The sequence below is a fragment of the Gracilinanus agilis genome, chromosome 2 (genome assembly GCF_016433145.1).
Source record: "Gracilinanus agilis isolate LMUSP501 chromosome 2, AgileGrace, whole genome shotgun sequence".
In the NCBI taxonomy this organism is placed as follows: domain Eukaryota; kingdom Metazoa; phylum Chordata; class Mammalia; order Didelphimorphia; family Didelphidae; genus Gracilinanus; species Gracilinanus agilis.
Window position 1 is genome coordinate 407,460,418 of NC_058131.1, and position 13,158 is coordinate 407,473,575.

Here is a 13,158-nt window from a genome sequence, read left to right on the forward strand (position 1 = left end):
TATGTTTATATATATATATATATATACATATATATATATATTGAAATAAAAAATAAAACTAGGAGTAGATTTTTTAAAGTAGTTAATAAAATAGACAAACCACTAGCTTCCTAATTTTAAAAAAGGTACAAAATCAAATTACTAAAATCAAAAACAAAAAAGGATAATTCACATCAAGATGGAGAAGAACTGAAGGAAATTATTAGAAACTGTTTTGCCCAATTATATGCCAAAAAACACCTGGTAATTTAAATAGATTGGTTTATTAGTTACAAAAAAAATCTGGATAAACAGAAGCAATAGTTTAAATAACCCAAACTTGGAAAAAGAAACTGAGCAAATAGCAAAAGAACTCTCAAAGAAAAAAAAACCTGGGATCAGATGAACTTACAAGTGAATTCTACAAAGACTATAATTTATTCTATTATAGCAACTGCACTGGCCAACTTGCAGTTCCTGGAGCAGAACACTTCCTCTCTCTCCAAGCCTTTGCACTGGCTATGTCCCATGTCTGCAATGCTGTGCCTTCTCACCTTTGCCTCGTAGTTTCTCTGGTTTCCTTAAGGGATCAGCTCAAGTCCTGCCTTCTAGAGGAGGCTTTTCTCATCTCCCATATAAAAATTTGTTAATGTCTTCCACTTTCAGATTACCTTCATTTATTCTGAACATATCATCTATGAACCTCATTATTGTTTTCCTGTTACCTCTTCTCACTAGAATGTATGCTTCTTAGGGGGTGGGTTTTTTTTTTTTAGAAGTTTGGCACTTTGCATGATATTTGCTACATAAAAAATGCTTTTTGACTGACTGACTGCCTTTCCCAACCTCGTTCTCAGAAGTTATGTCTCCAGAGGGCAGCTGACTACTTGATATTACTGGGTAACCCTGAAGAGTTAGAATTTCAATTATTAATCCCCATCCAGTACACCCCACCAATATAAATTGATCAATTGGCATTTCCCTGATATCAATAAGGTGATATCAATAGGAATTTTACAAGAGGGTATTTTACTGAGAAAATATAAGAAAAGACAGAGATCTCAAAGCATCTCTCCACACTCTCCTTTCTGCCCACATTTGGTTCCTGGAAAAAGCGGACAGACACTTGAAATACAGGTAATGAGGCAGACATGCAGGTATGCAAAGAACAAATGGAGTTTAAGGCTATCGAAAGACTTCTGGATCAGTGATCCCTTCTTTCCTTTCACAGAGTCTCCCCCAAATTCACCTCTAGGGAAGGGGCTTCCTTGCTCAGCTCTGAGACCATTCCAGGACAATTCACTACCAGCTTGGGTCAGGAAGGTCTCTTGGCTACTGTGAGTGTTTCTCCCTAGAATCAGCTGCTGTGGCTAATAAATATAAATTCAATGGAACATATTCAATAATAAATATTGAATAAATATTTAAATTAAATTAAATTTGGTAAATTTAATATCTATAATGTTAACACATGGTTTCACTAAGTCAATATATGGCCTGATGGATCTTTGTATGTACTCTCAAGTGACTCCTCTTTCTACTTGGGTTTGACACCACTTGGCTCAGGGGATCTCTGATGCTTCTCCCAATGCTTTGTAACTTGCAAGGTTGAAACCCAGTCAGTTTCTGACTTAGATCCTCATTCACCTATGAGGAGGAAAGAATATACACAAACAAAATAAAAGAAATGGGGATGCCAAGCATTCCCAGGTACCTGGCAGTCTAGTGGAAGACAGATACTGCTGAATCTTCCTTCTACACACCATAGCTAACAGTTTTTCCTATGCAAAACCCACCAGGGAACAAACAGAGCTAGAGGCTGCCCAAACAAACCTTTTCTATACACTTTTGATTCTGGCTCATTAGCCAATTAGTTAGAAAGTTACTCATTACCACAGTATGGACCACACAGTGTCTCAGGATCTTGTTTAGATTTGAACCAGACAGGGAATATCACCTATATTTTAGATAATCCACAAGAAAAGGCAAATTCATGCCTGAGGCTCTAAGGGCAGGGTCCCTCATTTTCCAGTACCTTCCCTCCCATACACCAATAACAATGTTTTAAAAAACAGAGAAAGAAAGATTTACCAGATTGCTACTATAAGACTGCCTAAACCTTATCATTAAACCTGGGAGGGTCAGGGCAGATAAAGAAAACTACTGACCAACATCTCTAATGAATATCAATTTAATATTACTGAATAATATACTAGTAGTATTACAGCAACATATTAAAAATATTATATATCAAACTGAATTTATATGTTAAGAATGTGAGATTGGTTAAATAGTGGAAAAAGCATAAATATGACATATTAATAATGAAAACACTAAAATAACATGATTAATAGACTCAGAAAAAAACTTTTAACAAAATATAACGCCCTTTCATGTAAAAAAGCATAGAAATAAATGAACCAAATGAATTAAAATAGGAATCAATGAACCACTCATTATTATGATAAAGAATATCTATCTAAAACCAAGAGCTAGCATGATTTGCAATGGAGAAACACTCTAGGCATTTCCATTAAGTTCAGGAATAAAGCAAGAATATTTATTGTTACCACTTTTATTTGAGATATTTCTAGAAATTCTAGTTACAGAAATAAGATAAAAAGAAATTGAAGGGATAAGTATAGGCAAAGAAGAAACAAAACTATCATTTTCTGTAAATGGCATAATGGTTTGCTTTGAAAACTGAAGGGATTCAGCTAAAATTATGTGAACAATGAATGATTTCAGCAAAGTAGCAAGTTATAAAATATTTCTAATCATAATATGCTTTTCTATATGCTACAAATAAAACCCAGTAGGAAGATATAAAGAAATTAATTCAATTCAAAGGAGCTCCAAAAAGAATCTCATATGTGAGAATATTTATCTACAAAGACATACACAGAAACTATATTAATAAAGCAATGAAATACTTTGCAAAAATAAAGACAAATCTAAATAATAGTGAGATTAAGTGCTCATGGTTAGGTCAATGTGCATGGAAGACTACAATACAGTCAATAACAGAATCTGATTTTAAGGGTCTGACATAGAACTGTTAAAAAAGAGTTCTTACAATGCTAAAACTCAAAATGAGTTAGGGAGCTAAGAACAACAAAAAGGGTCTTTTTTAGCACTACTGAGAGACAGTGGAGGATGAAATGGATAAGACCTTTGCTTAGGGTGAATGGGATGATGATAACTAATAATAGAGAAAAGTTGGAATTGCCCATTTTTTTCCTGTGTTCTTTGCAAAAAAATGACCTTTACACCAGAAAAAAATATAAGATTGGTACTCAAGAAAAGGAGTTACTAAAATAATATCTCACTGCTATTTATAAAATTAAGTCATTTAGGCCAGAAAAATTATATCTTCACATGCTGAAAGAAGTAACATATGATTGCTTAGCCATCATTAATAATATTTGAAAGATAGTGGATAGTGGAAAGGGATAGGGATGCTATAAGATTGGGAAAAGGCAAATGTTCTCATTTTAAAAATAAAGTAAAAGGAGAGCCAGGTCTAGAGACAGGAGGTCCTAGGTTCAAATCTGGCCTCAGACACTTCCCAGCTGTGTGACCCTGGGCAAGTCACTTGACCCCCACCCTTAACCACTCTTCCACCAAGGAGCCAATACACAGAAGTTAAGGGTTTTAAAAAAAATTTAAAAAAAAAATTAAAAAAAAGTAAAAGGAAAGCAGGGTCTGGTAAACTATATAGGCTGTGAGACTAACTAATACCTGGAAAAATTCTAGCACAGAACATTAAAGAGATGACCTGAAAAAAGAAGTAATGATTAAAAGAGCCAGTTTGGCTCCATCAGGGACAGGTTATGACAGACTAACCTCATTTCCTTTGCTGACAGGATTACTAGACTATTAGATGAGAGGAATGTTAGAGGTATAGTTTATTTAGATTTTAGTAAAGATTCGAGAAACCACTGGCCACTTTTCTTGTGGAGAAAATAGAAAAGATCTAAATTAGAAGAAGATACAATAACATTTACTCAGAACGGATTGGCCAGCTAGAGTCAAAGAGCAGGAGGTCACAGTGAAGTTACCTTGGGCAGAAAGGACCAGTATCTATCTACCAAGGTCTCTTCTTCTCAACCCCACAACATGAATTAGACTAGATTTTCTCAAAAGATGACAAAGCCAGGACTTATTAGCCTGGAGATGGGGCATGGTTCAAGCTGTGCCACCCTTGATGCAGCTTCCTGATAGCCTCTGACACTATAATATGGCTTCCTGGTCACTTAAGGCCATAAATAGGTCCACCTACATGGAGTAAATGGCCTTCAAACTTGAGATTTCCTAAGACCACGTGAGTCACTAGACTCTTCTTATGACCAGACGTGTTTATGTAGGGAGATGCAAGGGGGATTGGCCTACTGAAGCTAAGTGCTAAGGGCCTTCTCACCCTGGGACATCCCTCCCTATCAGACCATTCTCCAATGGGTAAGTTCCACAAGAATTTCCATTTTGGGAAAGAGCCCAGGCTGGCTATTTTCATTTTCTTCCCGACTCTGTTTTCAACTCTCTAGACTTTGACATTATGCCCCAGCTGCCATCTTGCCCTGAAACTTTACTCAGTGCTTGAGGGCTTTTCACCTAGGACATTCCTCCACTTTTCTTAAGAGTGAATTCCTCCAAGAGCCTCCTATTTTAGCAAGGGGCCCTCCAGATTTTCTGGTTGGCACCTATCCCTTCCACTTTTCAACTCCTTTTTGTATGTTGTATTCCTCTATTAGAATATAAAGCTCCTTCAAGGCAAGACACTTTTTTCTTTGTATTTTCTTATATTTGAATCCCCTACATTTAGCAGTGTCTAGCACACTGTATATCCATTTAATAAAGGTTTGTTGCCTTGCCTGTTATCTACTGCATCCCTATTGAATTTTTTCGCAATGTTGGGCATAAATAAAGCTTTGGTTAGCTGTTCAATAACCTATGTGTACCTCCTTTCATCCCAACAATAAGCCTGAGCTAAAGCAGTTCTAGGATCAGTCCTACCACTAATCCTATGGCCCTGCATTTGACCCTGTACTATTTGACATCTTCATCAATATTTAGATAAAGGTATAGATGACATGAAGCTTAGAGGAATAACCAAAGCAATGGATAATAGCCAAGATGCCAAAGGATCTTAATAGGCTAGAATTGATAAGGATGAATTTCAGTAAGGACAAATATAACCTCTAAGTCCAAAAAACTGGAGGTGGCAAAGACAGGAAAAGTTGTTATTCTAAAAGAGCTGGGTATTTTTATTGAGTTATTACCTAATTAACAAGAACCATAGTATGATATGGAAGCCAAAAAAAATTGCTAACTGAACCTTAGGCAGGCATCAATGAGAGGTATAGCTTCCAGGAATAGGGAGGTGATATTTTTGCTGTTCTCTAGCCTCAGTCAGACTATATCACGACCTCCTTGACTCTTTTCCAGGCTGTGTACAAGCAGTATTGATGTGACACTATGTATGGCCTGCCTTAAGAGGTGGCTGGTTCTCTCTCCTCCAGGATCTCCAACCATAGGCTGAATGATGGATCATTTATTGGGTTTATGATATTGAGCATACCTTATTGTGTATAGGTTGGGTTAGAGGGACACCAAAGCCCCTCTTAGTTCTCCAATTCTGTGACGTTAGTCTTGAAATATATGAAAAATAAATATACTTCTCAAGCTGTCCATAGTAAAGGAGTCATTTTATGTGCAGTTTTTTCTGTTCATAATAATAAAAAGAAATTTAAGTTTTTTGTTTTAAAATGTTTTCCCCAATTACATGTAGGAAGATTTTTAAAAGAAAAAAAATAAACAGGGGAGTGGAACAGAATGGTTTGTCGTATCATCAGACCCTCAAGAGGTTCTTCCTGCCTCAGTGATCACTCTTCCCGAGACCACTTCCCTCTTGATTAGCCCTATGCCCATCCAAAAGCTCTTGAAAATATCTGAAGTCCTCAACTGTATTTAACCTACCAAAGGGCTTCAGACTGCCTCCCAAAGCAAAACCATTTTAGTTCCTCACTCATTGGAAAGAAAGTAATAGTCCCATTAAGTAAAGATCTCTGGATTTTTAATTTAAAATTGAAAGGGTTAGGATAAAGGGGAGGTGTAAGGGGAAAGAGTAAGAAAGGAGAAAGGGGAGGGCAAGAAGAGGAGGGAAGAGGAAGACTAGGAGGAGGATTGAAGGGAAGGAATATTTATATACTTACTACCTATTTGGTGCTAGGCACTGTGCTAAGTATTCTACAAATATCATCTCATTTGACAATATGATGAAGGGGTTGGCCTAAATATCTAGTGTTCTGTTCAATATTCTAGCATTGACCAAGTCATTTCATCTTTCTAGACTTTGTTCCTCATCTGTATATTCAAGATAAAACTTGTAACCATATTTGTAACAAATAACACTGTTAAGGGCAAGGTATTTCCCAAACCTTAAAACACTGCCTTTGGGAAGTCTTTCTTGATTCCATAAGCAATGACCTTTTCCCCCACACACAACACATAAGCATTTATATATAAGACCCACTATGTGCCGGGCATTGTGCTAAGCTCTTACAATCTCATTTGTTCCTCATAAACCTGAGAGGTGGTAGAGGTTATTATCCACATTATAGTTGAGGAAACTGAGACAAACAGACTAAGAGACTTGCCCTGGGTCAAATAGCTAGAAAGTGTCATGGGTGGATTTAACTCGGGTATTTCTCTCTAGCCCCAGTGCTCTATCCATTGTGCAACCTAGTTTGTTTTTTTGTAACGATCTTTTGGGCTGATTATATAATATAGTGAAATGTAGTGAACTGTTCTAGTGGTTTTACTAGACTTCTAGACTGTAAAATCTATGAGTAAAGAGAGAGTCTGTAGACTCATGCATTTGTTGATTGAGTGACCAGCCTTACTTCTCGAATTATTTTTTTCCAGGAGTGTACATCAGCAAATTATCTGTTTTCTATTTTCTATCTTTTCTCTGATAGAAAAAAGAAAGATGAAATAAGCCCATGGAGTAAAGAAAATACTACAAGGAATTTTTAAAGTCATATTCTTGGATTTCTATCCATTTCATACAAGCTACCCGTGTGTGGAAACATTTACACTGGATAAATCATGCTGTTTCCATGAGAACCAACACTTCAATTTTTTAATAATGCGATCACTAAGAAGACAATGACTTTATTTATTTTCTGCTGCTTCCCTTCCCCCAACCCTAGAAAAGCACATTCATAAAGACCTCCATGAATTTCCCAAGATTCCCGAATCAGAATGACTTTATAAGACTCAATTTCAGCAGCCAGAATTGAAGGCCAGAACCTGCATGAGCAGATACAGAGAGTAGTGAATAGAATCAGAACAATTTATACAAGGAAAAAAACTGAAATACCTAAGTCTCTGCTCAGTGCAGTGTCTAATAACTGCAGTGCTCAGGAGAAGAGAAAAGAAACACATTTCCCATCTCTTGATAGAGGGGTGACAGACTAGAGTTGAAGAAAAAGGCACAGGTTTTCAGACATGGCTAATGTATGTGTTTGTTTTACCTTATGATGCAGATTAATTACAAGTGAGAGGTGGGTTTGGGGGAGAAAGGGAAAGAATTGAAGAGGTCATGCTAATATGGCAGAAGAAAAGAAAAATAGTGGCACTAAAAGAAAAGAGGAGAGGGAGAGGGGAGGGGAAAAGGAGGAGTGAGGGAAAGGAGTCAGGAAAAGTGAAGGGGCTAGAGAGGAGGAGGAAATGGGATTGGATTGGAGGAAGGGAAAGGGAAGGGAAGGAATAAAAGAAGGGAGGAAGGAGAAGGGAAGGAATAAAGGAAGGAGGAAAGGAAGAAGGAGGGGAAGGGAAGGAATAGAAGAGAAGAAGGAGGGGGAAAAGTAGGGGAAGGAAAGAGAGAGGGAGGAGGAAGGGAGGGGACATTTATTATGCATTTATTATGTGCTAGGCACTGTAGCAAGTACTGTTCAAATATCTTCTTTGATCCTAATAACCACCTTGGGAGGTAGGTGATGTTAATTCTCATTTTCTAATTGAGGAAATTGAGACAGAGGTTAAGTGCCTAGCAAGTGTCTTCAGCTGGATTAGAATTCAGGTCTTTCTGACTCTAGGCCTAGTGTTCTCTCCACTTTACCTTCTAGATGTTTCTAGGATGAGGAAAGTGAGGACAAGAGAGGCTAAATTATCCAACCAAGATTACTTAGTTAGCCAAACACTACTACAAAGACCAAAAGCTCTTACAGTTAAAAAAACTCAGCCAAGAGTTAAATGAACCTAGTCAAGCTAAGACAGTTAACTGTTCAATTCTTCATGGTTCTGAGGAAGTTAGAGGCCTGCTGACATCTGTGATTTTATATTGTCATTTTATCAAAAGGTCAGCAATATTGGCCCCCTTAGCTTCCTTGTAGAGTATTATTTTAAAAGAAAAAAAAAAAGAGCAAACCGACAAGGACATTATCTGCCAAAGGGACGGGTGTGTTCCTCAGACAATGCCACCTAAATGCCAGGTATGTATAAGCTGCAAGAGTCAACATCAAAATGACTTTCATTACCTTTCCATTTGGGAAATGTTGAGAGTTAGATTACCCCTTCTCCTTCTATTCCCTCCTCTCAATCCTCGACTCCACCCCCTGCTCTACACTCACTCTGTCTCTGTCTCTCTCCCTCCTTCTCTCTTGCTCCTCCCCCTCTCCAAAATCGATCTGTACATTATAATCTCTTTCTGATGTTCTTTGCCAGGGTGCACTGAAGGCCTAATGTTTCTGAGGATAACAACGAGCAAAGACTAGATCAAGTTCATTTCAATACTTCCCTTTGACTTTCTGACCTCATATATATGCAAAACACTCTGAAATGGGCCACACAAATCCTTGCCCCCAAAAGCCAGATGCAGAAACCACACAATGACAAAATTCAGGCCTGCTCATATCAACATGGGCTGTTTCATAGCACTTAGAGCAGACATACTTATCATTGTGTATCATCACAAATTTTTAAAAAATCCTAAATGGGTTAAGAGAGCCTTGTGTCATCAGGTTAAATGATACTACCTAGGAAGTATGGTAAGCTGAGTGCTTTCAGACAAGAATTATTTGAATTGGAATTCCTATTTCCTTAACTCCCACCCACACTGACTGTTTAGGAGCTATAATATAATCCAAGAGCTGGTGCCTTTGACAGGTGAGCTGTCAAACTTGTCATGGGTTAGGAAACAAACCAGTTTTGTCATATGTTGTTAAGAGCACGGGAGAACTACTGGACTTGGCAAACAGTGCCTCCACTGAGGCAAGACATATGGATTAGGCTCCTGTTTAGTAAATGATTGAAAGAGAAGGAGGCCAATCAGAAAGCCAGGAACAGGACAGACTCTTTTGCTCTCAGATTTATAAGACTGAGGAATTAGAAGGGTTTTTTGCATCCTCATTTTACTGATGAAGAAACTAAGCTCCAAACAGGCAAAAGCACTTACCCAAAATTATACTACAAGTTACCCTAGGCCTTTCACAATAATTCTGGGCAGAAAAATCATGGGTATCCCACTGCCAGTCAAAGATGAGAGAATACAGAAGGGATGCAATCATAAAATGCCCAAGTCATTACACCAAAGAATGTAAGTAATCAATTAGTACTTACTAAGCAACTACTAAGTGCCCTGCACAGACTAATTAAGAAACACAAATAGATATTCATCCACTGACAACACAATCTAAATACCTTGATTTATATTTGAAATATCTAAAACACTGGGAAAGTCCATCATTAGGTGGGGAAAAGGCCTGGATGGTAGACACTTGGATGCTGGTTTCAGCTTTAATAACCTTTTTTTTTTTTTTTTAATAAACCCTTATCCTAGGTCTTAGAATCAATATTGTGTAAGAGTGATAAGGGCTAGGCAATGGGAGGAGGGTTAAGTGACTTGCTCAGAGTCACAAAGCTAAGAAGTGTCTGTGGTCACATTTGAACCCGGGACAATCCCATTTCTAAGTTTGTCTCTCTGAGTCACCTAGCTGCCACCTAACATTCAACATTTTAAGATCATCACCGGTTCTAACTAATATCTCCCAAACAACATCAGAGCATTGCCTTAGTGGAGGACAGATTGTGGATTTAGAACTAGAAGAAACCTTAATTCACTTAGTTCAATTACCTCATTTTTACAGATGAAGAAACTGCAACCCAGAGAGATTAAGTGAATTCATAATAACAGCTAGCATTTATATACTGCTTTGAAGTGCTTCACAAGTCTTATTTGCCTGAATTGCCCAAAGTTACATGGGTAGTAAATAGGATTAAAATCCAGTTCTTTCTTGAGATTCCAAATCCTATGTTGTTCCCAGGTTGAGGGAAAGATGCTTCTGCATATGCCTTTAGTATCTGCAGCCTAATAATACAGTGGGGAAAACTCTAGATTTGGAGTTATATGACCCTAGTTTCAAATCTTGGCCCTGCTGTGTTAGGGGGAAATAACCCTAGGCTAATTCTTCCTCATCTATACAATGAGTGGGTTGGACTAGATTATCTCTAAAGTTCCTTCTAGCTCCTAGGAACTATCTTCTTTTTATGTCTACCATGATAGAGAAGAATGGGATAGGATAGCAAACACAGTTTCCATCCTTCCAAGAGGAAAGCTATACATCTCCCCTCCCCCCTGGCAAATTACCTCAGAGAACACAGACCTTGCTCAATCTACTAGGGGAATGAATAAACAAAACTTCTGAGGAAACATTCTAACAGTGTGTAATGTTTAAACTTTACTGCACCCGTCCTCTCAGGCAAACAAACAAGCCTGCCCTCTGGCCATAAAGTCGAATCACCTGCTCGGGAGAACAGTATTTCTCTGGTCTTCATTATTTGGTACCTGGGTGAACCTCCTTCTCGCCACATTCAGAAACTGAGTATTCTCTGGCAATGACTAATTTCCAAGACTACTGAGTCTTGAAGAAAACATGATTTTAAATAATTTCACCTGTTGCTAAACCTCCCAACACTCCCTAGTCCCTGCTCATATTACCTAGCTATATGACCTTGTAAAAGTCACTTCCTCTTTTTGGTTCTTTTTCCTCCTCAATAAAATGAGAGAATTACACTCTAAGATCTCTCCCAGCTCCAAGAACTTTCTATTTTCTACATTCCAGCATTCCACATCCTAAGGACCCTTCCAGCCCTAATAGTATATAGTTTGTGATTATAATGGTCCTCTCCCTAATAATTCTATGATTCTAAAAGACCTCCCAAGCTGTTATAGTCCATGTCTCTATCTCTTAACTCATTTCATCTTCACATTTACCTGGGAGGTTAAATGGAATTAGTAATTTTTTTTTTTTTACCAATGGTGAAACTGACATTTTTAAACAAAAATTAATCAGACTAATTTGGAGTTCTCTTGAAAGTTTTTTTTTTAATTCTTTACAACCAGTTGTTTGATTATTCTAAGATCAAAAGCAGGAAAGATGTCTCTCCCTTAATCCAGAACCCTGATGGAAGGTGAGCTCTGGCTACTCCCTCACAGCAGGATCGCCAATAAAGAAGACCACAAGGTATTATTCCTTTAGGAATGTGGTCTAGGGGGAAGAGGAAGTGCCTCAGCCTGACACCAACCACAGTAACGATTTCTGCAACTTTGCCTGCTCCCTCACACATTTGTTTGGTTTTTCATTCATTCCCAAAAAGGAAAAAGAAAAAGGACCCCTCTCTCATATTTATATATTCATGCTTATATACATAGCCTTAAAAAAAAAATTCTAGTGCGTTCAAGAATCTTGTGAAGAACCTGAAACCAGCGGTAGAACCTCAGGCAATGGTCAGAACACTGGGTCTAACGAATCCATGTCTCTCCCTACGACCTTCCTGAACAAATAAATGCAACTTTTCCAAACTCCAAACTTTGTGACAGGAAGGAAGATACCTGCTTTTTTTTTTCTGCTTACGTGCAAATCTTTACATCTTAAGTTCCCAGATAGTGAATTCAGTGCAACACCTTTGCCCTCACTTCTCACCTGCAAATGATCCCAAGTTCCTGGGAATCCCTGAGCTGTCCCCAAACCATTATAAACTGCATTCCCCAAATCAGGCAAGGGAATAAGTATGGGGTTGAGAGGCTGGGAATGAATGGTCTCTAAAACCCTGACCCAAACAGCAAAGGGAACAGGAAATGGGTAGAGTTGAATCAGAGTTCTCGAACCCTTTAAAGAACCATCAATCTTACCCATTCCTAACGAAAGAACGACTTATTTATTTATTTTACCTTGAAGGTTTTGAACTCGGATGTCGCTAATCTGCCCGATGAGTTCTTCCCGTTGAAACCAGTCCCACTCGTGCCCGGCCATGAAGGGGGGTAGGGTGGGGGAATGAGGGGGGAGAGGGAAAGCCGAAGCCAGGAACGGAGGAGCAAATCAGCTGTAGCAACAGCAGTAGTGGCAGAGAACAGCTGGGGGGGTGGGGGGTGGGAAGGGGGGTGGGGAAGACTAAGGAGAGGAGGATTAGGAGGAGGGGCCAAAAAAGGAGCTCAGCAGCAGCCCCCGCTGGAGCACAGCTGGAGAGCACCACAGCCAGGTCTTCCACTACAGCTGGAAAAGTGGGACACTGGGAGATGGAAGGAGGCCTGTTAAAAGAAGCGGCCCCGCCTGGCTACCAGGTCTACCTCCCCGAGTCCGAGAGAAGGGCAGTCGGCTACCCCTGCGCCTCTCCCGCCCACGCTCGCGCTTGCAGTCTCACTCATACATACACACACTCATTCCCGTGGGAGCTCTAGACCAGCGCTGGGAAGGGGATAGGGGGTGAGGGAAGGTAAGGAAGGGGAAAGTGGGGATGGGGAATGGGGAAGGGGAAGGGAGAAGGGAAGAGGGAAGAGGGAAGAGGGAAGAGGGAGGAGGGAAGGAGGAGAAACTCAATCCGAGCCCGGAATGGAGCAGTTGTTTGTGTGTGTGTTTTCCTTCCCCTGTTTTCTTTTTGTTTTTTTTTTCGTGTTTTTTGTTTGTTTGTATTTTCTTTCTTTGGCTACTGGAGATGATGAAGTCTGAGGTCCCCGCCGTCTATATTGTGATGTCTCTTAGTTGATGAGGCTCTGCTCCGGGTGACGCACCGCAGGTTTAAACCAAGTGTCGGCGGCGATCGGGAGAGACCGGCACACCTGGTTAATATTTGCCGATGACCTGGCGGCTCTCCTCCTCCGGGGAGGGGTGTGCTGCCCCC

At 39.3% G+C, this 13,158-nt stretch overlaps 1 protein-coding gene across 2 annotated transcripts in view; it reads right to left on the minus strand.

The window, feature by feature from the left end:
• CLMN (calmin) overlaps positions 1-13,133 on the minus strand; it is a 185,561-nt gene extending 172,428 nt beyond the window's left edge. For both annotated transcript variants that reach the window (XM_044664581.1, XM_044664582.1), the window contains exon 1: positions 12,212-13,133. In XM_044664581.1, the coding sequence (XP_044520516.1) occupies positions 12,212-12,293 (82 nt within the window). In that variant the 5' untranslated portion in view covers positions 12,294-13,133. The remainder of the gene's footprint in view (positions 1-12,211) is intronic.
• Between the last annotated feature and the right edge of the window lie 25 nt (positions 13,134-13,158).